The sequence below is a fragment of the Didymosphaeria variabile genome, assembly GCF_027946475.1.
Source record: "Didymosphaeria variabile strain IMI 356815 chromosome Unknown scaffold_1, whole genome shotgun sequence".
Taxonomy (NCBI): domain Eukaryota; kingdom Fungi; phylum Ascomycota; class Dothideomycetes; order Pleosporales; family Didymosphaeriaceae; genus Didymosphaeria; species Didymosphaeria variabile.
The window spans coordinates 1,364,591-1,390,813 of record NW_026611620.1 but is presented as its reverse complement, the minus strand read 5'-3'; the positions used below and the strand labels follow the sequence as shown (position 1 = coordinate 1,390,813).

The window sequence follows — 26,223 nt, the reverse complement described above, 5'->3', positions numbered from 1 at the left end:
TTACAGAGTGATTATGATTGGAACGAAGAGGTGAAATGTCTGAGGATATGTAGTTGTTACAGGCCGATTAGTGAACGACTGAAAAGCATAGCCGGAAGCCATTAGTCACAATTGCAATGGGAGTAGCAGGCGGAATAACCCCGCTCGGCATTAGGTCGGCATCTATGACGCTGGGTCGGCATCTAAGATGTGCTTTCGCGAAGTGCAGCTGAACAAGCATAGCAAATTCTACAAAATTCTAAGATGTCAGTCTCAGGGCGTGATATGATGCACAGGAGTTCATAGCCATGCTCCAGCCAATGTCAGATGCTGATGCAGGCGGGGCTCCTTCGTTTCTTGGGCTAGTCCCCTGAAAGGCTAGCGTTGCCGGTAATGTAAGTCGTTCACAGTGTTATTAGTGAGAACCACATCAATTGCATTGTGTAGATTACGCGGCAAGACGCAAACATTCACGGCTCAATATCCACTGTTTCAACACGAGAAGGAATTTCTTCGCATACAGATCACCATTTCCAAGCGAGCCAAATGACACCAAAACACCAATTCCAACGAATCGATCCTCTAATAACGAGTTCAAGTAACCCCCAGGCTCAAGTGCTCCCATCACAAGGAAAGCAACAATCCATATTCTTAACAGCAGTCTGACTCCCAAACCTTCCACAGCTACTCCCCTGTCTCGGATCCCACCCACCAACACTGCACTCTCCTCCCCCATTTGGAGCATTACTCGCCCAACTCAAGCCCCCAATCGTGAACTGCACATAATCATGTTGATGCTCGCCCGTGATTACCAGCTCGTTGATCAGCTTCGACTTGAAGTGGTACGAGTTCCCGTCATCCATGCGTTCGCCAACCCCGCCATTGCTGGTATCCGTTTCGCCGATAACCTCCTTTTTGTCATCAAGGAGACGGATGATGCCGCGGAGATTGTTGTCATTGTTTACACAGGGTATTTCGGTCTCGGTGAGGTGGAAGCAGCATGTTCCGGGGTTGTATGGTGGTGGCGGTGGGGGCGTAGGTGTGGGTTCGGGTTCGGGTGACGGAGAAGGGGTGGGTGTGGGTTCATCTTCGACTTCGTCGTCGGTATCTTCTGTGCCGGCTGTGCCGGGAGGTGGGTCAGTGAAAGTGCATTGCTTGCGCAGCATGTATGCTTCCTGTTGATTGTGATCAGATTTCGGTCAGGCCGAGGAGAAGCGAAAAACTTACGGCGCCTAGGTAGGCGTAGTTCTGCGCGTTGAGTAATTTGTCTGATCCTTGCAAGTTGAAGCAGTCGTAGGCGCCATTGGCGGTATCCTTGATGTGGTTACCTAATGCGGCGTCTCCGACTTCTTTCCAATGCCTACAAGACGTAATAGTCAGCGCTTATGGTGACCATGACTTAGTGAGAAATCTGTGGACGTACGTAGCCTCGTGGAGCATCGTGAAGGCAACGCTCTTCATCTTCTGAGAAGCAAAGCCGTCGATATCAGTGCACTTCAAGTCCCGCATGTTCGGCTGCGCGATACCCTTCGGACAGATATGGAAGAACCCCCTCTCCCATGCCGAATACGCATTTCGAGAATTAGTGCCGCACCTATTGTAATCGTCGTTCCTCAAGAGAATCCAGTCCTTCATCAGCTCCGTGGCCTGACCCACGCCGGATGGATTGAACATTCTCTCCAGGACCTTGACAACATTTCCGGAATCACCCTCATCGAACCAACGCTTGAAGGTATCGCTCTTTGCGTTGGCTTCTTGCCAGGCGAAGTAAACCATGTTGAGCATGTCGTCGTAGGCGTTATGGATTTTGACACCTTCATCCTTTTGCGTGCCTGTGTCATTTGGATCCCACCCCGACCAGCTGAATTCATTGGTTATGGCTGTGCCGTACGGGTAGGCGGAAGGGTCTGCATCGACACGCTTGACGAGATCTGGAGCAGGAATTGTGGTGAGGAAGGGATGACTGAGCTCCTTTTAGCACTTGTTGTCTCTTTAAGGCTGAGTGAACCTACAATGCCGCTGGGCTAGCGACTGTAAACACCGCAAATGCTAGTTGACAATATATGAGGCTCGATCTCAAGCAAGGCATGATAATCAGGCTTAAAATCCCTCTGACGGGGAGAGTTTGGAGAAGACGAGTTTCTTTATTGCTGTGGGTAGCGAGCTCGATGCGTTGTCCTGTGGTCTGGATATATGTTTCTCGGTGGGCCGACTATTGATCTTATACAACCCTGTGGTCAAAGGATAGTAGCAAAACCTCAGGCTTACGAAAACATAGCCTCCACGGGAATTCCCTTGCAGGCATGTGTCGTTTCAAGATACATGATCGTTACTCATGACCCAGCCGCCACAGACTATTACTTCGCCAGGCTAAAGTGTTTATTTTAACACTGGGCTACCAAAAGTCGCATCCAGATGAAGTATTCCGTTTGAGCTGACCTTGTTTCAGCAGCATACATGTTGGCTGATGTTGGATAGATTTGGGGCGGTCTTACGCTTGGATGGGGAACTCGGTGCGCCCGGGGCCAAAGCATGGCGTTCCGAGCGATAGATGGAAATGTGGAAATTGCCCATGGTACACGTGTGCTGATCAGGAGTGGCAGAGGTACGATGCCTGGCCCAGAACACTAACACAATATTACGTACTGAGGCGTTCCCTTCGTTACCTTACTGTGAGCGACTAACTTACCATGTCGCCTCAATCTGGGAAAATCGATCGTGCAAGCGCTTAAATCTGAGATCCGTTCCATCCTTCTTATTCACGACTCAGTCGGAAACGCTCCCTGAGACTAGGGGGCTATGGTCTAGGTCAAGGGGTCGGACAATTCGCATCCTGAAGCCACATGTTAATGGCTGGCTCTTGATAGCGTATGACAAGGCAAATTGATCAAGAATAGTTTACGCTGCGGTTTTCAGACCCCAAACTTGGCCCGCGGGCTGAAACAATTGTCGCGATTACGCGCCTAAGCCTTGTGGCTGGTAAAGTCATACACACCTACGTCATCGGTCGGCACATAGCTACCAATTACTAACATCACAACCTGATAGTAGAATCAACTCAGAGTGGTCGGAGGGGTAATTTGAACTTCTTTGGCGGCACCACCTCTTGCATATGAACATTGGCAACACGTTATTACGTCGCGACGTTACATACTTATTACAGAGTGAGTTGCCCTAGGGTCCATATCTCTAGAAGCTGCTTGCTAACCTTTCCTCGCTGTATAGCCGACCTACGAGACATAGCGCCGGCCATAAAAGCTCTCGTTCTTCCTTCGGCTTCTGTGACTCGGTCTCTTCGAGAACTTCCAGTAACTTTGTGGGGAAATTAACAAGCACCACACAAGAGTCAGAATGGCTCCTCCCGGACCACGAGTCGAGGTCACCCTGAGAGCAACTCGAATCTGCTTCCTCTCCAATTCGCCAACCTTCAATTTTGTCCTCCTACTCACTCTCCATAATAGTCCCTTACCAGTGACATTTCTCAAGGACGGAGCGGAAGGTCTTGAAAAGTTTCAACCGGTCAACTCGGACCAGATCGTTCAGTGCTTCGACAGCGACACCGGAGAGCAAGTGCACATCATCCGTTCAAGCAAAGAGTATTCATTCCTGCGACTTGAACCCAATCGCGGAAACTATGTTACTTTTACGACGTCCAAGAGTCGCAAAGATTACGAGATGCCGTTTGTACTCCACGAGCTGCGTCCGGATAAGAAATACAGGCTGTGCTTTAGACCGACATCATCTATCACACACTGGTCGTTTGACGATGAAAACACTCTAAATACCACGACAGCCTCCGAAGACAGTGCGACTCCGCTCCCCGACCCCTCACCCACACTCATCCCATGGACCATCGTCTCCAGTCCTTCTAGCCTTATCTTCTCGACCCGCTCCGCACCCCTCCCGACCCCAACCGCCTCCGTCTCCCTGTCCGCGCCTTCAACATTCTCGCTTTCGCAAAACCCACCATTCAGATACACACTTACCTTCTCCACCAGCGCGCCAAATCCCATCAACGTCCTTGCAATGCGCGAGGCAGTGAGATCAAGCGACGCCGACATCGAGCTCAGGGACCCATTATCAGGCGCACGTCTCGGACCCGAGATGCTCGACGACGGGAACGAAGATGGACCTTACCATCCCCGTGATTTCCTTAGACTCGACGGCGCGTATACGGAGCACAGGGAGTTGGATCTTACTTCACCTCACTGGCAGGACGTTAAAGGAAAGCTAAGCGTTGGAGAAGAGTATGTGCTCCGGTATGTGGGAGGGAAGTGGGAGTGGTGGACGGAGGATACAATTGAGGAGGTGATGATGTATGCTGGTGAGAGGGGGGGTATGGGGCTGACAGAGAGCGGAGGTATTGAAATTGAGGGAAGGGAGTGTCGATTTAGGGTGGTGGAGTAGAATTTATGGGAAGCGGAGTTGGAGGGACACGAGTTTGTAAGAAGTCATGAACAAGTCAGATAATAATGAATCTGCTGCATGTGCTGCATCCTGAGGGTATCAAGTCCCCACACATATTGTACATGTGTTGTCAAACGCCATATGCATACCCGTTCTGCGCCGTCTCTCCCAGCACACCCTTCAAACATGCCTTTGCAAGAACCCTTCTATCGCACGGCCACGCCCACGAGCACCGCCTAGCCTTCAGTCGCTCCACCCACCAGACACCTTCTTCCTTAACTCTATCACGGGCTTCCCCTTTCCCCCATCTTCCCTTCGCCAGCCTGCCATTGCCCAGAGCCCAGTGACCACACCCTTCTCCTCCTCATGTCCCCGCAAGCTAATCCGCTTCTCGTCTAGCTGGTGCCGCCGCAACTCGTCGTACACACCGACTACGCTCTCCTTAAACGCCTCCGATGGTTGGCCGGCCCAGCCGCCGCCGATCTTGTTGCAGCAGCGGTCTAGGATCTGGGTCCGAGTCGGACCCGCGTGCGTGGGTCGGGAGTGCACGATGTTCTGGCTCAGAAGAACCGTATACAGATGCAGTAATGGGAAATATCGGGGGTTGGTGAGGTGTGCGGCCTCGCGAAGATGCGCCCAGGAGATGTCGAGCGAGGTTGTGCCTAGGCAGGTGTTCGCGCGCCAGAAGAGCAGCGAGGTGCGCTGAACGGTGGTGATCCACTTTGGCAGGATGCCTGAGGTCTGCGTCATCATGCGCGCGAGGCGGACAAGCGGGATAGCGAGGCCGGACGCGGTGTTTGGGCGGCCGAGAGAGTTCCAGCTTGAGAGAATGAGGGCGTGGCAGTCGTGAAATGCGCCGCGGGCACCTGCGATTTTTGATAGAGCGGGGATGACAGCTTGTCCAAGAAGGTCGCAAATAGTGAAGTTGCCGGTGGGATCATCCGCGAAGAGCGCTGTGACGCAAGACCACAGCGCGATCATAAAGGCGTGGATGCGGTTGGGAGACGAAGCACAAAGCGCGGTCCAGATGGAGGCGGAGGTGAAGGCTTGGGAGTCGGAGGGAGCGTAGACCTCGCGGCGACAGACAGGACAGCTGTTGTTGGCGCCGCGGCCGCTGTGCAGCCATTTCTTGATGCAATTATGGCCAAAAATGTGGTGACACTGAAGTGCGACGGGTTGGTGGTCTGCGCTGAAAGGGTCGGTGCAAATGATGCAGCTGCCGCTTGGTTGCAGCTTGCTCCGGATGAAGTCCTCCATGGTAGTGGGGGAGCTGGACATCGGAATTGAGGTAGAGGAGGTGCGCCTGATCTTTGGAAGAGTGTGGCGGCGTACCTGCTTTGAAGCGTTGGCGGGTTTTGAGGAAGAGTCCACCCGCCGTGGAGACGACACTGCATCGTCAGTGGTGTTTGCGTCTGTGACGTTAGCGCAGACGATTGAGTACAGCACATTCACTGTCTGTGTAGACATTCAACGTAAAGCAAATAAGGTAAGCAGTCCTCACATGCAGAGCGTGACCGTACTTGCTTGAGGTCAAGGGCATTATTGTATAGGTGGAGTCTAAATTTCCACCAAAGACAGCTCTAGCCGAGTATCGGTGGCATCGTATGTCTAGACCACAGATTTTTGGCGCTATCTGGCCATTTTAAGACGTTGTTTGCACATTGAGGTGTAGAGGTCAAGATCGGCGCTACTGGCGGCAACTTGAGCCTCTAGCGAAGAAAGAGCGTGGCGGTCGGTCGCGTGTACTGTCACCTGATGGGTATGTCGCCCGGACGGCAAGGCTGTTGTCAATGCGTTGTCGGGGTGTAAGATAGGGAGAAGAGAGTGATTGCTACGTGGGCTGCGGCCGTCCTATGAGAAGGGTGGAGCTAGATGATATTACATAAGCTACTCTGTGCTATTCTTCAGGGGCGTGACTCGGAATATCCACGATAACTTCTGTTTGTTTGTCTTAACCTCCTGAGATGCAGCCATTCGGATGTACTTTAGTCGCGAAGTGAATTTAGAACATCAGATCACAGAGTGTGCAACTTCCATGAAAGGAACGGCATGAATTCAGTGACCAGGCCTCCATCCCAGACGCCTATAACCCGCCCTAGAGTACATAACGAACGAGGAGTGAGTCTACCTCCAAACCCCCAACCCACGTGCAATCAATCGAGCATTTCGCTCTACCAAATAATACATCGAAATAAACGAGGTCCACGGAAAGAAGCATAAAGGTGTACATAAGAAGTATAAGACATTAGATGCTCTTAGTGCGAGCTTTCGACGCCCAAAACATTCGCTCTCTTCCCATGCAGACTCTCGTTGACCTTATTTCGCAGGCCCTTGAAGTTGTCGGCAGGTGACTGCGAAATGCTAGATGCTTTCCGTCGCGTACTGCGCGGTGCAGAGATTTGTTGCGGTCGCGCGTTCTCGTCTGTCTCAAGCGCAGACGTTACTGCCGGCCCAGGTCCTGCCGGCGATGCTTTCAGTTTGTTCTCCTCCTCTTGAGCAACCTTCTGTTCGGCAGTGCGACGCGCGCGCTCGTACTTCTCCTTGACATCGCCCTTGTACATGGTACCGCCGATCCTGTCCCAGTGGGTGAAGAAGGGTTGCGAAAAGTTGGTTTTGATTCCCCAACTTTGGTGGTGGATATCGTGATAGGCGGCATTATTCGGGAAGATCCAGTGGAGCGGGTCATATGGGAATGCATAGCCGCTGTGGTCCAGTACGGTTTTGATGGTCGATCCCGAAAAGAAGAACCAGGATTGTCGGACAGTCATACCAGTGATGAGGTAGGCAAGACCGGCGCCGAGCGTGTCAAGGAGGAAACCCTCGAAGGGGTGGTTGTAGAGAGCACCGTAGGCGTAGGGTACGTACAATCGGTGGTGGCGGGAGTGAAAGGTAACTGCGACACAATTAGGGGAAGCAAATGGGCAAGACAAGGCGAATACATACCATAGAGCCACTTGTTCATGTGCATTGCGCGGTGAAGCATGTACTCCCACGAGTCGATGATGATGATGCCAGCCGCGAACTGCAGCGCCGGAATGGCATACCAGTAAAGAGCACTCGCGACGGCCAATTCCCAAGATGCGAAAGCCGGCGCAATTGACTCGCTTGCGTAAGGGCCACCCCGAAGGATGCTTGCTAGAGCTGGTTGCGATGCTGCCACCTTCGATGCCAATGCAGCCGAGTTGAAGCCCACACCCGACAGAATCACAGGAACAGCCCGCTGAGCGAGTCGCAGCTTTTGGGCATACCAGGCGATGTCGTAGTCAGCTTTTCCGATTTGCGCCACCTCATCCCACCATGACAAGGCCAGTGCAGCGATTGTCTGAATGACTTGTTGTATTATGACGTCTCGGAAGACTTCGTATCGTGTGACATGATTGCGCTTGAGCACTTCAGCGGGCGTGTGCAGTCGGTATCTGGCGAACAGGTCGTAGACATCAATAAGGTGGTATATCAGGGACACGGCCCAATATGCGACAACAGGGAGTGCGGCTGCCAGTGCTTCGTCGGAAATCCAGGAGAAGAGTGGCGGTAGCGGTTTGAGCGTGTATTCAGGGAGCGGCGGAAGCTCGTATGACGTGTTTGCGGCCGCCATTGTGCGGCACCGATGTGCAAGAACTGTTTAGAAGAAAAAACGCAGTTATTCCGGCGGTTTCAGGAGGGATAGTCGTGAGGAGTGAAGGTCAAGTCCAAAGGCTGAGAAAGAGGCAGCTGGCGCTCGGGTTCGGAAGCCGCGGGTCAGGAGAAATTACAAATAGAAGTGCGATGCAGACGCGTTGGATGGGCGGTCTCGCGGTATACAAGTGCCAGGTGCAAAGGAGAGACTCGAGTGGGCAGAGTGCGCGGCGGAGATGGTGTGAGAGTGGTGCAGCTCTCCTCCCAGGCGCATGTCCGTCACCATTTCATGCCGGGCCCTGCCGCTCTTCAAATGTTCGCCTCCCGCCTCCTTGGCCCATGCTTTCAGCCTTGAAGGCTTAGCGTTCGAGATCCCAGCGCCGCCCGATGCGGCTTAGGGCGCGCCTGCCAAATTTGACCCCGCCAAAATTCCTACCCTCTCTTCTGTCCGTCCGCCCCACGTCCAACCTTCTCTCCAGTCCTCTCTCCTCCCCTTGACACTCTTTCCAGGTTATTTTTTGATAAGCCGATACCATGATCATCTACAAGGTGCGTCAAAGAAACGCTGGCTGGCTGCGCCTTTCTCTACCCCGCCTACCCCTCGGCGCCGTCCGCAGTCCCAATTTGGACCACTTTCTTAAGTGGCCGCATGACTGACGATCCCGCAGGACTCCATCACCGGCGACGAGATCATCTCCGACTCGTACCCTCTCAAGGAGATCGATGGCATCGCCTACGAGGCCGACTGCGCCAAGATCACTATCGGCCAGGACAACATTGGTGCGTCTTCTACGCTCGCGGACTGTGCTTCAGGAACGTACTTATATTAACGTGCGGCAGACATCGGTGCAAACGCCTCTGCTGAAGGTGGAGATGACGATGGTGCCGACGACACTGCCCAGACTGTTATCGACGTTGTTCACTCCTTCCGTCTGAACGAGACCTCTTTCGACAAGAAGTCGTATCTCACTCATCTTAAGGGTGTGTACGCCCTGAACATATGCTAGTGCGCTCAATTGACCAGTTCCAGGCTACATGAAGGCTGTCAAGGCCAAGCTCCAGGAGAAGGGTGCCAGCGCTGACGAGGTCGCCACTTTCGAGAAGGGTGCGCAGGGCTTCGCCAAGAAGATTGTTGCCAACTTCAAGGACTACGAGTTCCTGATCGGCGAGTCCATGGACCCCGATGGCATGGTCGTCCTTCTTAACTACCGCGAGGACGGTGTCACCCCTTTCATCACCGTCTGGAAGCATGGTCTCGATGAGATGAAGGTCTAGGCTCAATACGAGCGGGGAGTTGTGGGTGACGAAGCATGACCTCGGAATTGGATTTTACGACTACCTATTGCATCAAGGATATCCGCCATCGTGCCAAAAGCGATCATGAATCTACATGAATCTAACCTTTTCATCTAGTGTGCAGTTGAGTGACTTTCGCGTTGTTTTGGTGATGACGAGGAAGCCTTTTGACATCTAGAGCCTCTTTCCCTTGAACAATGCTTTCAACTTTCACCGTCCGTTACTTTAAAAATGCACCCAACACTCAAAGGCTGAGCTATGCACACACCACTGTACAGACATCGTTGCCTAGATGCGATCTGTTGCTCCTATTCTTCCATGATCAGATTGCCTAGAAGTAGGCCAGCCGGTAGCTGCTCTGGTAGCTGCTGAAGTCTACAATTATACAAGAGAGACATGAGGAGGGAGAAGGCCTACTTATCAATTCGTCAACGGTTGGCCTCAGAATCTTTGTGCTGGTTCCGATGACTATGATACCGGTCTAGCAGTGTACTTTGCCGCGCTTCGCAGTGAGATTCCGTTCGTCAAATTGCTACATACCTTTGGCATCCCGCTTGACGATGAGTACGACGATATTGGCCGGTATCGTCTTGAGGGCGCCGCCTGGGTGAGAAACGTGAACTCCTCGAATGGCAATGGCATCGCAGGAAGAAAGAGTATCTCTGTCCATTAGCCATCACTGCTGCGGTCCCTGGCGATTATGTCGAGGCATTGCACTTCTTGCAAGCAAGGATCACTCGGAATTAAACCGATTATAGGTGGGCAGGTTGGGCATTGGAAAGCGTCAGGCTAGTAAGCTACCTCGCAATGAAGTACATATCTCGAAGAAGCTAAGCTAATCGACATGGCAGCCTGCCTTCGTGCAGAGCGCACGCGCATATACGGATATCTTCTCTACGTCGCTGCCTTCAAAGTGATGAAGATGCTTATCGGCCTGGGTATGCCATTGGACCAGCCAGTAAGTGGATCTAGGGTGGCGGCCAAGGACCGGGATATTAGTAGACTTCTATGACATGGGTGCACGCCTCGAAGGCGTAGAGAGGTGTAGCAGCTGCCGTATGAGCGGGGGACCGATCCAGTCGATGTGAAGGTATTGGGAGTTAGCAGCGAGCGATTTGAGAAGGGGAGCTTCTGGAGGCGGACTCCGTCTGGAAGTTGATGTTCCGACCTGGAGTGGGATTTCCGATATGACCTCTAAGTAAGCTGAGTATGTCAGCATAGCCGGTAAAATTTGTGCAAATAATGCACCTGGACGATGGGTGTGATGTGCTAGCCGGTAATACGGCGGCAGGCATTGCAACTGTAGACCTGGAGAGGTAGGACGCTGAGTGGATAGAGCGTTGAGAGACTTTTGTCTGTAAGGGGAGCAAGTGGAGCATGATTCCTTTGAGCGGTTCAGGGTAGTTAACAAGATTCCAAGGTTAGGCGTAAGGCATGTGATGGAGCTGTCAGGCAGGTGGGTGCCCTATGAAGGCTTGGCGCAAGGCTCTTGGTAGATTCCACGTCAGTCAAGAGGCGCATGCGACGCAGGATACGACATCTTCTCGTATAGGAAGCGAGGTCTTGAACAGGCACACCGACTTAGAACGTTGGGATCCATACTCGAGAGCGCGCTATTGCGATTTTCAAAAAAGTTGACATATCTATAAATCCCCTTGCACTGATACTGTTCACTCCGAAAGTCTGCTCTGACTGTTTAAAACTGTGTAGGAGGATCGAGCAAGAGGGATCGACGCCAGACCTCGTGATCACGCGTACTCGCGTAACGCACTGACCATTTTCCGTCCCGGTACCTGCGACACCCTGCAGCCTCAGGCACCATGTCTCAGCTCACAGCCCCTCCGCTCGACAGAATATACGTTCAGATCTTTGGACTTCATGTCTGCCATTTATCACATTCTTCCCACCAGTTCTGCCGGCCTATAGCCGCTTCTGTGTCATAAGCGGCGCACAATGGCCAATCCCCGCCCGCCGCCGCAAGGCAACCGCGGACAGAGCGCGGGTCTAGCCCATCCCAGCACTCCACGAAAGAACGGCGCAGAGCTAAGTGCTCTAATCCACTCGCTCGGCCAACAATGGCAATTGGGACTTCCCGTTCGCGACAAGAATTGGTCTCCGTTGAAGAGCAACAAGGAACTGCCGGATAAAGTGTACGGGCAGTTAAAACGGCTGTACTGGCAAGGCGACTTCCATGAGGCCATTGGACGTTTCGTGCTGCAGGCGAAGCTTCCCTCGCTGTCGGATACGCAGTCTGCGAGGACTGCACGCTTGACGCTGCTGCATGAGATTATTAGGGATATTGATGAGGCGCAGGGTCGGGATCCTGGTTCGCGGGCTGGTACGCCTGCAGGCGGGAGAAGAGGGTTGAGATCGGACCAATCTTGTGAGTCTAAATCCTATTTACAGAAATCTAGGGCTACCCGAAAGCAACGATCCACATGTATTGCCAGCCTGTTTTGCTCATGACCACTTCCATTTGCTCTCCTTGATATTGCTTACAGCATTTGGTCAAAACTTTGGGTACTACAGTGCTCAGCCTTGGATAGCACTAAGAAATGAAGCTTCTAACGAGGTCCTGTACCTCGACGTTCCGACAGTAATATCTCACACGATCTCGGATATACTGGCACTTTAAATGGCTACCTATTTACCACGCTGTCTTACTTTCCTTCCCATTCGCTTTGTTTCTCAAGAGCTTGGCGAGCCGCCATAGCTGGTTTACGAACCGCACCAGGTCGGCCCTACGCTATTATGGTTTTCATAGTCAATACTCTGTCACTCATCTCTCGTTAGACTTGTTGTTTCCATTCTCATTCTAGCGAAACCTTACTCACCAATGTTGCAGCCATCTCACGGTTACGCCCAACCACACCTTCTTCAGGGCTGTATCATACCTCCCATAACGATAATGGCGATACTCATGCAATCGCTCCGGACCCTGGATCCCCCACGGATGAAGATGAACCTCCTCCGTCACCCATCACATCGTCGAAAGCCGCACAACGACGCGTACAGGCAAGTCCCCGATTCCAAATGGGAGCTATAGCCAGGAAGCGCCCTTCAGACAGCTCCGACTCTGGCAACTCTCCGAAGCTTACAAGAACATCCAAGGGGAAACAGCCGTCCGATAGACCGCCAGAACCGATACCTACCCCAATATTCAAGAAGCCTTCGCTTCCTGAGTTCCGCTCGCACCAAGGGAACAAGTCGTTCCCTACAACCGCCAAAACGGCACCTTTGGAACAGACCGATTCATTCCAAGCTTCCAGTGTGAACACGTCGTTCAATACAATTTCTTCTTCGCAAAGGACGCTAGTTGATACTGCCAATACGTCGTTTGCGTCTGATGTGTACGATTCTGATATCAAGTATCCTAAGTTGACTCGGACCAGTTCCACAACATTGGGCTCGCTTGACGATCAGGACCTGCTAGATATTGAAGACCCGGTTGAAGCTCAACTGAGGAGAGAGCTGGCGAGAATGGAGGAGCTCAACCACGGCTCACAAGATCCTCCACCTCGGAGCTCGTCGGCCTATGGATCTGTCGACGAAGACGTCATGCTGGAGAGATCATTCACAGTCGAGGTTGAAGAAGATTACGACTTGTCAGCCCAACAGAGTTTAACAAGATTACCCAGACCCTCCGGCCAAGGCCCAAACCTGGGCAGTCCTGTCAGAAGGGCACATTATTTGCAAAGTCCTACCGCTGAACGTTCGCCTTTCAATAACCCACCCCAAAGGACTACCAACGGTGAAAAAGTTGCGCAGTCCGGCCGTACGACGTCTGGTACCTCGCCTGCCAGAGCACCGTCACAGTCCCCATCGAAGTCCGCCAACGACTCGCCTTCTAAGCTCCCGCACTATATACGAAACATTCCTGAGCAGAAACTCTTTACTGCGTTACTTGCTGAAGACCTGAAGGAATTTCCGTACTTTGTACTTTTTGTCTGTTCGGGACTAGCAAGCGAGCATAAAATACCATTATCCATGTTGCTGCATGGCATACATGCAAGCTATGCTCTTAGCGATCCATCCAACTTTTTGGAGCAGATCTGCGTTAATCTTGACATTTCGTTTGGTACGTTGAGAGACCAACAAAAGTATTGGTCAGCCTTCAAGCGTGGCTTTGAAGGGTACACGTTCAAGGCCCGGATCGAATATAACAACCCAGATTCACGTAAGTCTGGCTTACCCCTAAGTTGAGCTTGCGCGTTCGTCGGTGCATTGACACAGTCCCTTGACACAAGTTTCTGTACTCTGTATGACCCCAACCTGGGCAATGTAGCACCCAAGCTTTTGACCTAGTACTGTAGAGATGCATTGTGTAGCTGGCGAACCCTAGCAACATTTTACACACGCTAATTCATATCACAGAGAGTTCATCAAGTCCAGTCTTTAAGTTGAATGTGCTTCCGATCCAAGTGGACAGGTCTTGTCGTTTTCAGCGCAAGTTTGGCTCAGATCGATTTCTCTATGTGAATGTGCCGTCATTTGATCCGAGCGAGAACAAGCCGTCGCGATTCAACAATGAAGACTTGAAGAACATTGAAGAGCAATTCAAATTATGGTGCGCACGCGAGCACTCCTTTCTAGGTCGAACATGGAAAGCATTCCATGTCGAGCCTGTCAAGAAGAAGAAGAAGAACGGTCGCACCACGGACGATCTGTCAGACAAACGTATCGTATTGTTCGCTATCGACGGACTCGGTATTGGCAAGCCAATGCTCATCGGGGAAACCATCAATTGGTTCCTCCCTTTCGAGAAAAACATGCATCAAGCCTACACCAAAGCGAATGCGCGTTTGGATCTGGGTCTGTCGCGGACTATTCCCACAGTCACATTCAAGCCTTCTCAAATAATTTATGTCAAAGACATGACCGCCGATAAGACACCCGAGGATACGCATTTCAACGATGAGACAATTGACTCATGGCCACAAACTTATCCAAGAGGCACCGTGATGAATGATGGATGTTCCCTGATATCAGTGGGCGCAGCGCTGCTCATCTGGCAGAAGGTCAGAAAAATCACGAATTCCGACGAGCCGATGCCGAGTGCCTTTCAAGCTCGGATCGGGGGCGCAAAAGGTGTCTGGATGATCAGCGGAGAACCGTACTCTGCGAGTGCTGATGATCACAAAATCTGGATCCAGATCTCTGAAAGCCAATTGAAGTTCAAGCCCCCTCGGGAAGACCGGTCAGACGGGCTAGCGTCTGATCCTCACCGCTTGACATTTGAGTACGTCAATCACAGTCGTCCACCCGTTCCGTCGGAGCTACACATATCGTTCATTCCGATTTTGGTAGACCGTGGAGTCCCGAAGGACCATATTGCCGACTTGATGGTGGAACAACTTGACGCCAAGAGGAACGAGTTAATCCAACTGCTGCCTACTACAGAACGGTTGTACCACTGGATTCATCAAGAAGGGCCTTCTAGCTCAGGATTTGAGAGTCCTCGATGGCAGGCTGGAATGTACCAATCGCTGCCGGATCAGATTAAGCACTTGTTCGAAAGCGGGTTTGTACCTGAGCAAGAGCCCTACCTTGCCGATTGCCTTTATCGCTTCATAAAGCGACGTCAGCTATGGATGGAGTCAAAACTCCGCGTACCTCTTTACCAATCTACTTTCGTGGTGGGAGTAGCTGATCCTTTCGGCATCTTGGAGCCTGGGGAACTGCACATGGAATTCTCAACGCCTTTCACCGACGAGCTGACCGGCAGCCGACTACGATCGTTAGACAACATGGATATACTTGTCTCTCGGCAACCAGCTTGTCGGCGTTCTGACATACAGAAAGTTCGTGCTGTCAAGCGTCCGGAATTATCTCATCTTATCGATGTGGTCGTGTTCCCCACAAAAGGTCAATATCCCCTTGCCGGAAAGCTCCAAGGAGGCGATTACGACGGCGACATCTTCTGGCTTTGCTGGGATCAAGCTATGGTGAAGCCTTTCAAGAATGCTCCAGCACCTGTTGAATCACCGGACCCCGCACAGTATGGGATCGAACAGGATACCCGAAAGTTATCTGAAGTCATGGACTCTAGAGACCTATCGACGGTAAACAACCTCCTAAAAGAAGCGCTCGAATTCCGCTTAACACCATCTCTTCTGGGTATCGTAACGAGCCATCTGGAGAAACAAGCCTATTACGAGAACCAAGTCTTTTCTGATCGCTTGGATGCTTTGTGCGATATGCATGACCTTCTTGTCGACGCCCCGAAACAGGGCTACAAGTTTACGAACAGAGACTTTAAGCACTATATTGTCAACGTCCTACGCTGCGGAAACCCCAAGGAACCTGCCTACAAAGAAGCCATGAAAGACTGCGAAAAGAAAGAGACGGATGAAGGAGACAAAAAGCGAAAACAGAATTACAAGCACAAGAAGGAAAACATTTTAGACTATTTGTACTTCGAAATCGTACGCAAGCACGACGTCGCAACACTTAAGCAGGTAAAAGACTTCTTCTCGAAAGATCTTGGCCAAGATCCGGATCCCGTCTTACAATACCCTTACCTCAACCACCGCGAACATGGCAGCCCCTTGGTGCAGAGGGAATTAGACGCCCTCGTGAAAGGACTCAAACAGGTGGAAAGGAAATGGCTGGACATAACCATGGCCGAAGACAAAGACAAGAAGACGGATTGGTACAGCCAAGCGGTCGACACGTGCTACGCCAAATACCGCTCTATCTTACCTGCGGAAGTCGACCATCCCGACATCAAACCCTGGATCTATCCCTTCCTGCGGCCGCAGTACAGTTACTGGGAGGAGATACGTGCTTCGACGTTCTACGCGGTGTTTACAAGACGACACAAGCTTGTCTGGGCTGTGGCTGGGAAGCAATTGGCCGAGCTCAAGGCGGCATCGTATGCGGACTCGACGGCGGTTGTGCCTAGGATCAAGACGATCATGAAGCCTAAGGCTCCCAAGGCGCCGAGGCTAGAGGAAGATGAGAGTGAGGACGAGTTCGAGGACGCACTCGAGGAACTGAACACATAGGACGTTGTGTGAGGTGTACCAGGGTGCAATTTTCCTGTCTCAATTTCTAGACAGGTTTTATCTCTTGCCATTCTCTATTCGGAAAGCCAACTGTTGTTAGAGATGCGAAGGTCTCGTCTGATTTCTTTCCGACGAATATCATCTTTCCAAGGACCCCGATACATTTCGAAAACCCGTTGTCGTTGTTTGTTCGACTCCTTTTTCTTTTATGAGCACCTTTTACCGTCAGCAAGCGGTTTGCTCGATACCCGCCTGACGAGCATACTTAAAGTCAGAATTTTGACTTCACTACAATTAAGTCCTAGCGTTACGTCTCTTGTCTCCTTCTCTGGCTAAATGTTAGATTAACAATGCTACACTGTTACGCGCGGCTTGCGACATTCATATGCATGCATATACCCGCAGGGCACGTCAGGACCTGTATGCTACCTTCGACTGGAACGATCCAGGAGGATTTTCGATTGACAAAGTCGCGAAGTCGCAGACACGAACAGTTTTCAGTTGAATTTCGCGCGTTGTTGCGTAGCGGCGGCGTGTTCCGCTTTCAACTCGGCTCGGAGCGACGTGTAGACGATCTTGAGCGGGGTAGCAAACAACTTACCCACTTTCTATGTACATGGCGACGTTACATAGGGAACGCATCCCGATGCTACACTATACGACTTTCCACTCACTGATAAAGTCAGCGCATCCAATGCATAGCCTCCAGAAAATCACCATCCATCCTCAATCCCCAGACTAGCTCCAGCTCACAATGGCAACCGCGACCGAGACCTCCACTGCACCCCCAACCTTCGCCGAAAACCACATGAACGACGTGCCTTCCTCTCTACCTAGCACTTCGAATCCATACCAAGCAGCTCGGGAAGCCCTCGACCGCGACGGCTTCGTCGTCCTCCCTGCCTCCCTCTTCCCCACCTTCGACCTTGCCAGCCTCCGCGACGCAGCCTCCACCCTTACCGCGTCTGCGCGCTCAGGGAAATGGCCCTACATCCGCACCTTACCAAAGCAGTTCCCACCCTGGCCCTCAAAACCTGGTGAACATGGCATCTGGGGTGTCCAGCACCTGATGCACCCACTCAACCCATCTCACGCCACATTCGCGCGGTCCTACTTCGACGCCGAGCTCTTAAAATACGTCTCTGTGCTGATAGGCTGCAGCGAGGAGGACTTGACGATGGAGTTGTATAACATGCTTGTGCGGCCGGATGGCGAGTTTGCGTTGCGCTGGCATAGAGACGATATACCACCCGAAGCTTCAGATGTAGAGGAATTGGAAAGGCTGGGGAAACCTGGCTTCCACGCGCAATGGAATCTCGCTCTATACGACGACGCCTCGCTCGTCGTAGTCCCTGGTAGCCACAAGCGTGCGCGCACGTCATTCGAGCGCTCGGCAGACCCCTACGAACCCAATATGCCGGGCCAACTCGTCGTCAAACTTCAAGCTGGGGAGGTGGCGTTCTACAACAACAATATTCTGCACCGTGGGGTGTACGACCCTACTAAGGAGCGTATGACCTTGCACGGGAGCATCGGGACGACACTGGGGAGTAGCGAAAGGGCGCGCAATGTGCTGCAGCATGGGGTCGGGGCGTGGGCGAAGGAGTATGATTTTGAGGATTTTGAGCCCGCGATGAGGGAGAGGGCAAGAGCGATGAGGGAAGCGCTAGTAGAGATGGGGAAGAGCAGTGGGGAGGTGGGTTTTTATTCGAAGGATGAATAGGGTTCTACTGAAGGATCCCTGCAGTCTAGCAAGTGCAGCTAAATGATGCGTCCTCGTAGGGTTGCGTTGTGCTGAAGTAAAACAGCCTCTGATTTCTAGTGATCTTGAGTTTCGCCGAGCATGTATTTGCCCAGATATTCGCCAGTGAATCCACGTTTGGCCAGTTTTGGTGCGTGTATTACTTTCAAACCCCGATCATTCTCGAGGCGGCTGTCTGTTTTGTATTTTCCAAGCAGCTCTGTGTAAGATATCCTGACCTTTATTTGTCGCCCACTTTAACCAGCTCTATCTCGTCATCTTCAGGCTGCTTGTTGCGTGCAACAGCCACCCTCTCCCCGGACTTCAAGTCGCTTTCCGCATCTATGATGATATCTATAAACTCAACATGTGGGCTGCTCTCGCCTCCAGTACCTTTGCGAGGGACATGCTGCTGTGGATAACGGTTCGAGGAGTCGGCTGTAGGACCGAACATCTTCGGTAGACATCGCGCCAGCAGCACACGGAGCGTTGGCATACACGCACAGGTGATCCCTACATTGATCTCGATGACCGACCATCGTGTAACATCCCACTGATCCCATGTAGGATTCGTCGAGTTTGCGAAGGCGACCAGAGACTGCAGTCGGAGGATCGACACTACGGTGACACTAGACTCTCGTCAGTCTTGCATGGGGCGTTGGCTGCTGCCAGGAACTGCCAAAGCTTACAATGTACCGACAAGGAACATGGAAGTCACCGCAATCTTCTTCCTTGCCGCCATCTTGAGGTGGACAATCTGCGAAAGTGGAATCGCCAACATCCAAAAGTCGACCGCTATACTAATCGCAGCGTTCGCCCATGCCAAGGCGTTGAAATTCAAGCACTTCCCGCTCTTTTGCTCTCCATCCCATTTCGTCCAATAGTACCGTATAGGCTGGCATTGGAAGATACTCGCCGTAGTAAATGCTACGCCGAACATGATATTAAACGCGATAGTGCCCCACAATAGCTTCTGAACCCCCGCATACGGAAAGATCTTCTTGTAAAAGAAGAGCAACGACAGCTTCAGGAACGTGAGCTCCACGAAATATACAATCTCCATGATGTAGAAGTATTTCCCAAAGTTTGTAATGCTGGAGAAATCCAGTGTCCAGATGTCGCGTCCCAGACCAGAAGGTATGGCCCCGCGATCAATCACAATCGCACACGCGAGACCGACGTAGCTCGATACCATCAACGACAAGTCGTCTGGATCGAGACTCTGACCAGGTGTGATGATTTTGTAGGCGTAGCGCGTGGTGCCGGGGATGATGGAGAGGATGGCCATCAGAATGTTGATAGCTTTCAAGCTACCACTTTCATCTCGGATTGGTGCGTCGCAAAGCGAGGTTGTGATGTTCTTGGTAATGAGGCCTTCTTTCATGGTGCAGGATCCAAGGACACATATCTCCACCGAGGATTCGAGCGCGGCGTTGGTGCAGACGCACGCTTGGTCTGTGGGGGCGCAGGGAGATTGGGATATTCCGGTCGTAAGGCATTCGAGCTAGATTGTGCTGTCAGCTCCATGAATTGCAACGTTGTAGCTGTCAATCGACGCATAGGTATGCCTGCACCGAATATGAACTTGGGTGAACGTACTGCGCAAGGCGGCAGAAGTGCCATGGCAGATAGCAGGGCAGCATTCTGAGCGAGCGTATTGGAAGCAAGTAATAAAGGTATAAGTATACCGAATGCCTTCATCGTGGCTTTCCCGGACTTGGAAGTTGCCAACGATACGCCTTGCACACTGATCGGAAGGAGTGTGGAGCATCTAGCAGTACTTCATGATTACCTCGGTCCATGTGTTGGAGATAAATAGGAAAGCTCGATACGAACATGGTGTACCAGATCTGCAAGGGGCAAATCTTTTACGGCCTGACAATCACTACGGGTTGCGACCAAATATTTAGCAAAAAGCCATTCTGGTGAGCAGTACCAATTAGGCTGTCAGTCTAATGACAGTGCTAATCGTTATGGCTGTTGGCTCGGCGATAAAGTTTGAGCGAGTGCCGCGGAGACGCCTCATCAAATCAGATCTCTACGCTTTCCTTTCCGCGAACGCTAAGTAACGCGACAAACTTGCCATAACGGAGTTTGAGTTCTTACCAAGTCCTGTTGTCGTCCGCAGTAGATGCAGGGTAAACTTGATGCGGTTGGGGAACATGACTTGCGGATCACATTACAAGACGCAGAACCTACCAGGCGTTTTGGCACTTCGTATAAATGTACGTATCTAGGGGTATATAGCGTTACTTTGAACCATGACCAGATGTATGCCTGAAGGGCAGATAGTCCTCGTATGCATCACCTTCGACGGTTCCTTCATCCAGCTCAGGACGTAGACTTGGTGAGCACGAAACCAACCCTCGAATCTTTCTCCTTGAGCAGATTTAGGAACACATCATCATCCACAGCCAACGCCATCGCATCAGCATCTACGGAACTCTCTCTAGCTTCTTCTCCATTCAGCGGATCAACGTCCTTGGCGTTCTCTTCATGCAGGTGCTTTGTGTCGATGTGTCGATACTCCATCAACATTTTCAATTTTGGCTGCTTGGCTTTGCGTCGGCTCTTGATCCGCTCTTCCTGGTCGTTCATGTCCACCTGGCTAGCCGATCCGAAACCACGAAGAGAACTGTCATCTTCCTCTTCCTCGTCCTTGACCTCAATTGGAGGTTCGATCTTGGTTTCCGGCGAACCTTTGCAGTCACACTCGCAACCCAAGAGGTCATGCGTCTGACAAGTCTCCCTTTCATCGAGCCGAAACAGATCCTTTAGTTCCTCACGTGAGAAAGACGAAGCACTTGCTTTATTGTCCACCACCGCGTTGGCGAGACCCATCTTCATGATTTGCCTTTGGTAGATCTTCTCATCGAGCCCGCCTTGAATCATGAACCTGTAGATCTTGCAAGGCAGCTTCTGTCCGTCGCGGTGGATACGCGCCATAGCTTGCAAATCCGTGGCGGGGTTCCAGTCAATGTCAAACAGCACGATACGCGACGCGCCTATCAGATTGAGTCCAACACCACCAGACTTGGCAGATAGGAGGAAGGCAAAATGATTCTTCTGTGAGGACCTGTTGAACTTTTCGACGAGCGGCTGGCGATTCTTTGCGGGCGTACTGCCATCGAGACGACAGTAGGTGTACGACAGAGAGACTAAGAGGCGCTCGATCATATCAAGTGTCTGCGTATAGTTCGAAACGATGACAATCTTTTCTTGTGTTGTAGTGTAGATGCGATGGACTAGGCTGTCCAGCACGCGCAGCTTCGCGCTCGAAGCATTTGAGTTTAAAACGTTGGGTGGTATCAAAGGTAACAATGACTGAAGCATCTCAGAAGGAGTGTCGCCGGCATCCTTCTTCGACTTCAGTAGGGCAGGACTGTTGCAAATCTTCTTCAACACATTGATGAGCTGCAGAGCCATGTCCGTATTACCTAAAGCAACCGCGAAGATAGGAGACGTCAGGATAGCTCGATATGCAGCAGCTTGTGCAGCTGTAGGCTTGCAAAATACGATGTGTTCGGTCTTCGGTGGCAGGTACTTTGTTAGAACTTCTGCAGTTCTTCGGATCATGAAGCGACTGGTCAGAGACACAAGCTCTTTCCATCGAGCTTCTCCCTTCTCAAGCTCGGATTCGCTTGCGTCAGGTTGTCGACTGCGTACAATGGGGCCTTCGAAGGTACGCTTAAACGCTGAGCGTTGTCCAAGAAGGCCTGGGTTGACGAAGTCAATGGCTGTGAAGAACTCACCCAGGTCATTTTGTAGTGGAGTACCCGAAAGAATGACACGCCTCTCGGTGTTCAACGACTGGATAGCTTGCATGGCCTTGTTATTGGCAGTCTTCAACCGGTGGCCTTCGTCTGCGATGACGATATCAATGGTGCCTTTCTGCATCTCTTCTTGGACAGTCCGAAGCATCTCATAGCCGATGATCATGACGTTGTAAGCCTTTCCCATCGTGAAGTTCGTGATCTTCTTGTTTTTGGAATCAGCAACGAACACTCCGATGCGCTCATTACCCAGCCACTTTCGGAACTCGCGACGCCAATTATCGACTAAACCGGCAGGACATACGACCAGAGCCTTCTTCACAACAGGCGGGTTCTCGTAGATAGGGTTTTGCTTCATAAGCGTCCATAGCAAAGTTATCGTCTGCAGAGTCTTGCCCAGTCCCATCTCATCTGCCATGATGGCTCCCTCGCCCTCGCATCGCATGCCCATGACGCATTCGTATAAGAACTGTACGCCTTCTCGTTGGTGATCGCGAAGATGCTTGCTTAGGACAGGGTCGACAACCACGTCCACTATATGTTTGCCTTTTGGAGCAGAAGCTGGTCGCTTCATAATGAGAGCCTTGGGTTGAGTGGGGTCATGTCGCGGCTGTGGTACTGAGAAGTTGGTCTTAGGAAGAACCGTACTCGAGAGCAGTGGTGTCTTGAAGGTCTTGCCTGGAGCTGCAGGTTTTCGGTCTTTGAGCGGGCTGTCATCACTCTCGCTAGGGACTCTAGTGGGCTTGTTGCGGCCAATGGACGGTCCTTTCACGGCCACCAATGGCTTGTAGCTGGGTTCTGCGCTCTTCATCTGTTCCGTAGGTGTATTTCCAGCTGTTCCGAGGAACACACGGCCCGACATGTAGTCCTCCTTCTTAATGACACCATCGATCTCAACCTCCTTACCGCAAAGCGAGAGCGCAGAGCCAGCTAAAAGGGGCCGAGTGCATGCTCCTTTTCCTAGCTCTTTCCCTGTGTCACTATCGGTTAAGGTACCGTAGCCTCCCTTAACAGCAAGCAAGCCATCGCCGTCCCAATTCTTGTGTTTCTTGTTCGTGTATTTGCGCCACAAGACCGTATAGTACCGTTCATTCGGGTCGTCAGAGTGCGGTTGCGGCGCACGCGCGGGAGCGGGGTTTTGAAGCGTAATGAGGGGGTTTGCGGTCGCCCGACGCGTGCTTTACGGGCGCATTTACAGACGGCTCGAATGAGATCCGCCGCTTTTTGGCAGGCGGCTCGTCGCTAGGTGGATTCGGCCGAACAAATGACGGAGGTCGAAATGGTTTGCTAATCATAATAGGCGATTGGGGAGCGACATTGAAATCAACATGCCATACGATGTTGGCTTTCGTGAAGGTTGAGGCGGCGTTAACAGAGTTGAGATGGCAGTCGCGGTTTGGAAATGCGCGCTAAGAAAACGCGCTATCACGTGCATTAAGCCGCACGGGCATCTGCCATAGGGATCGTCAGGCACCACCCACCGACGTCATGACTTTGTGTTATCCATCTCTCACCGACGCTCCTCCTCGATGTCTATCGAAACATTATCACTGCGAATAGGTACTGTCGCATTTTGAGGATACGTTACCAAAGACAATCTCGAGGAAGACACTTTTGCTTAGGGGGGCGAACAAGTCTTCTATAGTATTAGGCCAAAAGCTTGAGGACTGCATTGCTCATCCTCGATAACGCAGAGTTACTAAACCTCTAACCAAGCTCTCTATACGGTTAGAGCCACTATGGCAAGAGGAAAAGCAGTACGCTCAAGTGGCTCCAAGACAACTTCAAAAGCATCGAACAGAAGCAGATCATCGACAACTGTGAAGGCAGAACAGTCGCCCACCAAGATCAAGCAGGAAAACAGTTCTCCCACGAAGCCAATTGACACAGGCTCAAAGCGTTCTGCTCCTTCTAGCTCTCCGCGACGAAGTAAACGTATAAAGACCGAGGACGATCAGCAAACAGGGCTGCCGTCGCCATCTGGGTCCGGAGATTCATATCCAGGTTCAGAAGTGGATTTAAAGCCCAATACGAAGGCCAAGGGTCAAAAGAAAAGTGGAGAAAAAGAAGAGATCAAAGGCCTTTCATCGAAGAAGTTGGACGCATACTTCAAGAACGCAAATCAATCGCCATTCTCGACATTCAAGCATCCCACCAAAGACGAAGCCAAACTCGCTCATCGGATCCTGGCCTCCCTGCACGGTGATCGCACACGTCCAAAAGAAGTCGTCGCGAGCAAGGACCGCGCCGGATGCGGGGACTCGCCATCCGTTCTGGACGCATTGGTACGCACCATTCTCTCGCAAAACACAAGCGACAAGAACTCGACGCGGGCCAAGCGAAACATGGATGAAGTCTACGGCGGCTCCGATGAATGGGATGCTATCGTGTCCGGTGGCGAGGTCAAACTACAAGAGGCCATCAAAAGCGGTGGCCTGAGCGTAGTCAAGTCCAAAGTCATCATCTCGATCCTGAAACAAGCCAAAGAGAAGTATGGCGAGTACAGCCTGGACCATCTGCACCAGGCCAGCAACGAGGACGCCATGCGCGAGATGTTAGGTTTCCAGGGCGTGGGTCCCAAAACAGCAAGTTGCGTTCTGTTGTTTTGTCTGCAGCGCGAGAGTTTTGCTGTAGACACCCATGTTCATCGCATCACGGGATTGCTTGGTTGGCGGCCCAAGAACGCAAGCCGCGATGAAACGCATACTCATTTAGACGCCATGATCCCTGACGAAGATAAGTATGGCTTGCACATCCTTCTTGTTCATCACGGCAAAGTGTGCGGCGAGTGTAAAGCGGGAGGCAAGAATTTGGGGCAATGTGAGTTGCGCAAGGCGTTTCGGCAGAGTAAAATCAAAGGTGAAGCTGGGGAGGACATCAAAGAGGAAGAACTTGAGCAGGTGAAGAAGGAAGATCTATGACATTACACGCAAACAAGGCATACTCTGCTTTAACCAACGACTTCCTAAACCCTCTTTGATCGCGACCGCTCACTCCGGTGCTACATTCATGTGGTCTTCTACCCCCGACGCCTACAAAGTCCCCTCACCCAAGCATCTCGGCAAAGGAAACGCATCTCCAACACAAAGACTGATCACCCCATCCACCCACTGCATCTGCCCAAAAGCCTTGTCATCAAAGCTATCTGCCTGGTAGCTCGTCAACGTCCCCTCGCTCCCGACCCTTCCCTCAAATACATTTCCGCTCTTCCTGTTCGTCCAAGGATTGCTTACGAACGCGCCGTACTTGCCCGCTGGCACCTCACCAGAGAATTGCTGCGACTGCGACGACGTCCAAGACTGGCTGTAGTCGATGGAGTACGAGGCAGAAAGGAAGTCTTCGACGATGGTGAGGGAGGCGGATGTGCCGACCGAGATGCTGTTGGAGATGTCGTAGCCGGTTGAGACGGTTACCCTGGTAGGTGCGCCTTTGGTGACTTGGGACATCTGGACGTCCCACCCAAGGAAGCGCGAGTCGGGGTTGGGGATGACGATGGTTGAGCCTGCCCGCTTCTGGACGGAGCGGCTTTCTTTCTGCGTGTTGTTGGTCGCATTGGGACCTGAGGTAGTGACGAGGTTTGAGTCCAGGTACCCGGGCATGGGTGGGACGGTGGCGTTCTTGCGGAAGGCCTCGAGTTCGTCGAGGTCAGTGCGCTTCATGATCTGGTAGCGGCCGTTGCCGTAGAGTACCACATCATCGGCGCGAAGAGTGATGGTCGAAGGGGCTGCCAGGGCTGTGGTGCTCATGGCAACCATGGTGAGAAGCTGGGAGGTGCGCATCTTGAATAAAGAGTGACTATGAAGAACCGAAGTAGCGAGCGACTGTGATATCTCGAATGAGTGGATGAAGATAATGAGATTTTCTTGCTGACATTGGGCCAACTTATATCAACTCCTCCCGCCTCTACCTCGTATCAAAAGTAGCCATTCCATTCCCTCAGAACATCATGCAGCATCCTCTTGGCAGGACTGCCAGTGGAGCAAACAAGGTACATTCATCGGTCCGAACTAGTCTCATGAAGCTACACTCTTGGTTTCCCGCTGGTAGACCCCTTTCCGCTTGGCACGTGTAAGCACGTTAACCGTTGTCCGGCCGAACGATACCATATGCGTCTCCTTCCGAATTTCCCTGATTTAGGATAACCATACGCGTAGTCACTGATCGTAGGCTTCTGATTCGCCGCCTGTGTCTACAATTCCCACGTTGGTGGGTTGAAACGTGCGGCCCGATTCGACGGTCCGACTCCGCATAAACCGCATGACAACCACGTCTCATCTGTTCTGTTCAGTAAGGAGCCCACTATTACTTTGAAGATGGGGGCGCATGATTTCTTATCTCGGTCTTTCTTTTTGTCTTGGACATTCTAAATCTAGGCGGGCTGAGCAAACGATTGTCAAAGCGCATC

The 26,223-nt window shown here is 51.9% G+C and overlaps 11 protein-coding genes across 11 annotated transcripts; 5 read left to right on the top strand and 6 right to left on the bottom strand.

Annotated features, from left to right (window-relative positions):
- Positions 1-590: 590 nt before the first annotated feature.
- N0V89_000441 (uncharacterized protein) lies at positions 591-2,438 on the bottom strand (the record flags this gene model as incomplete). Its single annotated transcript, XM_056209265.1, has 4 exons — positions 591-1,154; positions 1,207-1,339; positions 1,403-1,950; positions 2,379-2,438. 4 exons carry the CDS (start codon positions 2,436-2,438, stop codon positions 591-593), a joined length of 1,305 nt encoding a protein of 434 aa, XP_056076087.1.
- Positions 2,439-3,330: 892 nt separating this feature from the next.
- N0V89_000440 (uncharacterized protein) lies at positions 3,331-4,386 on the top strand (the record flags this gene model as incomplete). Its single annotated transcript, XM_056209264.1, has 1 exon — positions 3,331-4,386. The coding sequence occupies one exon, from the start codon at positions 3,331-3,333 to the stop codon at positions 4,384-4,386; it is 1,056 nt and encodes a 351-aa protein (XP_056076086.1).
- A 243-nt stretch (positions 4,387-4,629) lies between these two features.
- On the bottom strand, positions 4,630-5,664 carry N0V89_000439 (uncharacterized protein; the record flags this gene model as incomplete). Its single annotated transcript, XM_056209263.1, has 1 exon — positions 4,630-5,664. One exon carries the CDS (start codon positions 5,662-5,664, stop codon positions 4,630-4,632), a length of 1,035 nt encoding a protein of 344 aa, XP_056076085.1.
- A 977-nt stretch (positions 5,665-6,641) lies between these two features.
- SUR2 (Sphingolipid C4-hydroxylase sur2) lies at positions 6,642-7,981 on the bottom strand (the record flags this gene model as incomplete). The annotated part of the gene is made up of 2 exons (XM_056209262.1): positions 6,642-7,279; positions 7,330-7,981. 2 exons carry the CDS (start codon positions 7,979-7,981, stop codon positions 6,642-6,644), a joined length of 1,290 nt encoding a protein of 429 aa, XP_056076084.1.
- A 554-nt stretch (positions 7,982-8,535) lies between these two features.
- Positions 8,536-9,276, top strand: N0V89_000437 (uncharacterized protein; the record flags this gene model as incomplete). The annotated part of the gene is made up of 4 exons (XM_056209261.1): positions 8,536-8,550; positions 8,670-8,781; positions 8,842-8,982; positions 9,032-9,276. 4 exons carry the CDS (start codon positions 8,536-8,538, stop codon positions 9,274-9,276), a joined length of 513 nt encoding a protein of 170 aa, XP_056076083.1.
- A 1,974-nt stretch (positions 9,277-11,250) lies between these two features.
- On the top strand, positions 11,251-16,304 carry N0V89_000436 (uncharacterized protein; the record flags this gene model as incomplete). The annotated part of the gene is made up of 5 exons (XM_056209260.1): positions 11,251-11,635; positions 12,143-12,882; positions 13,114-13,226; positions 13,323-13,474; positions 13,672-16,304. The coding sequence occupies 5 exons, from the start codon at positions 11,251-11,253 to the stop codon at positions 16,302-16,304; spliced, it is 4,023 nt and encodes a 1,340-aa protein (XP_056076082.1).
- Positions 16,305-17,058: 754 nt separating this feature from the next.
- N0V89_000435 (uncharacterized protein) lies at positions 17,059-18,027 on the top strand (the record flags this gene model as incomplete). The annotated part of the gene is made up of 1 exon (XM_056209259.1): positions 17,059-18,027. One exon carries the CDS (start codon positions 17,059-17,061, stop codon positions 18,025-18,027), a length of 969 nt encoding a protein of 322 aa, XP_056076081.1.
- Positions 18,028-18,286: 259 nt separating this feature from the next.
- On the bottom strand, positions 18,287-19,429 carry N0V89_000434 (uncharacterized protein; the record flags this gene model as incomplete). Its single annotated transcript, XM_056209258.1, has 2 exons — positions 18,287-18,674; positions 18,735-19,429. The coding sequence occupies 2 exons, from the start codon at positions 19,427-19,429 to the stop codon at positions 18,287-18,289; spliced, it is 1,083 nt and encodes a 360-aa protein (XP_056076080.1).
- A 947-nt stretch (positions 19,430-20,376) lies between these two features.
- Positions 20,377-23,113, bottom strand: RDH54 (helicase; the record flags this gene model as incomplete). Its single annotated transcript, XM_056209257.1, has 2 exons — positions 20,377-22,996; positions 23,019-23,113. The coding sequence occupies 2 exons, from the start codon at positions 23,111-23,113 to the stop codon at positions 20,377-20,379; spliced, it is 2,715 nt and encodes a 904-aa protein (XP_056076079.1).
- Positions 23,114-23,557: 444 nt separating this feature from the next.
- On the top strand, positions 23,558-24,739 carry N0V89_000432 (uncharacterized protein; the record flags this gene model as incomplete). The annotated part of the gene is made up of 1 exon (XM_056209256.1): positions 23,558-24,739. One exon carries the CDS (start codon positions 23,558-23,560, stop codon positions 24,737-24,739), a length of 1,182 nt encoding a protein of 393 aa, XP_056076078.1.
- Positions 24,740-24,850: 111 nt separating this feature from the next.
- On the bottom strand, positions 24,851-25,573 carry N0V89_000431 (uncharacterized protein; the record flags this gene model as incomplete). The annotated part of the gene is made up of 1 exon (XM_056209255.1): positions 24,851-25,573. The coding sequence occupies one exon, from the start codon at positions 25,571-25,573 to the stop codon at positions 24,851-24,853; it is 723 nt and encodes a 240-aa protein (XP_056076077.1).
- Positions 25,574-26,223: the final 650 nt, after the last annotated feature.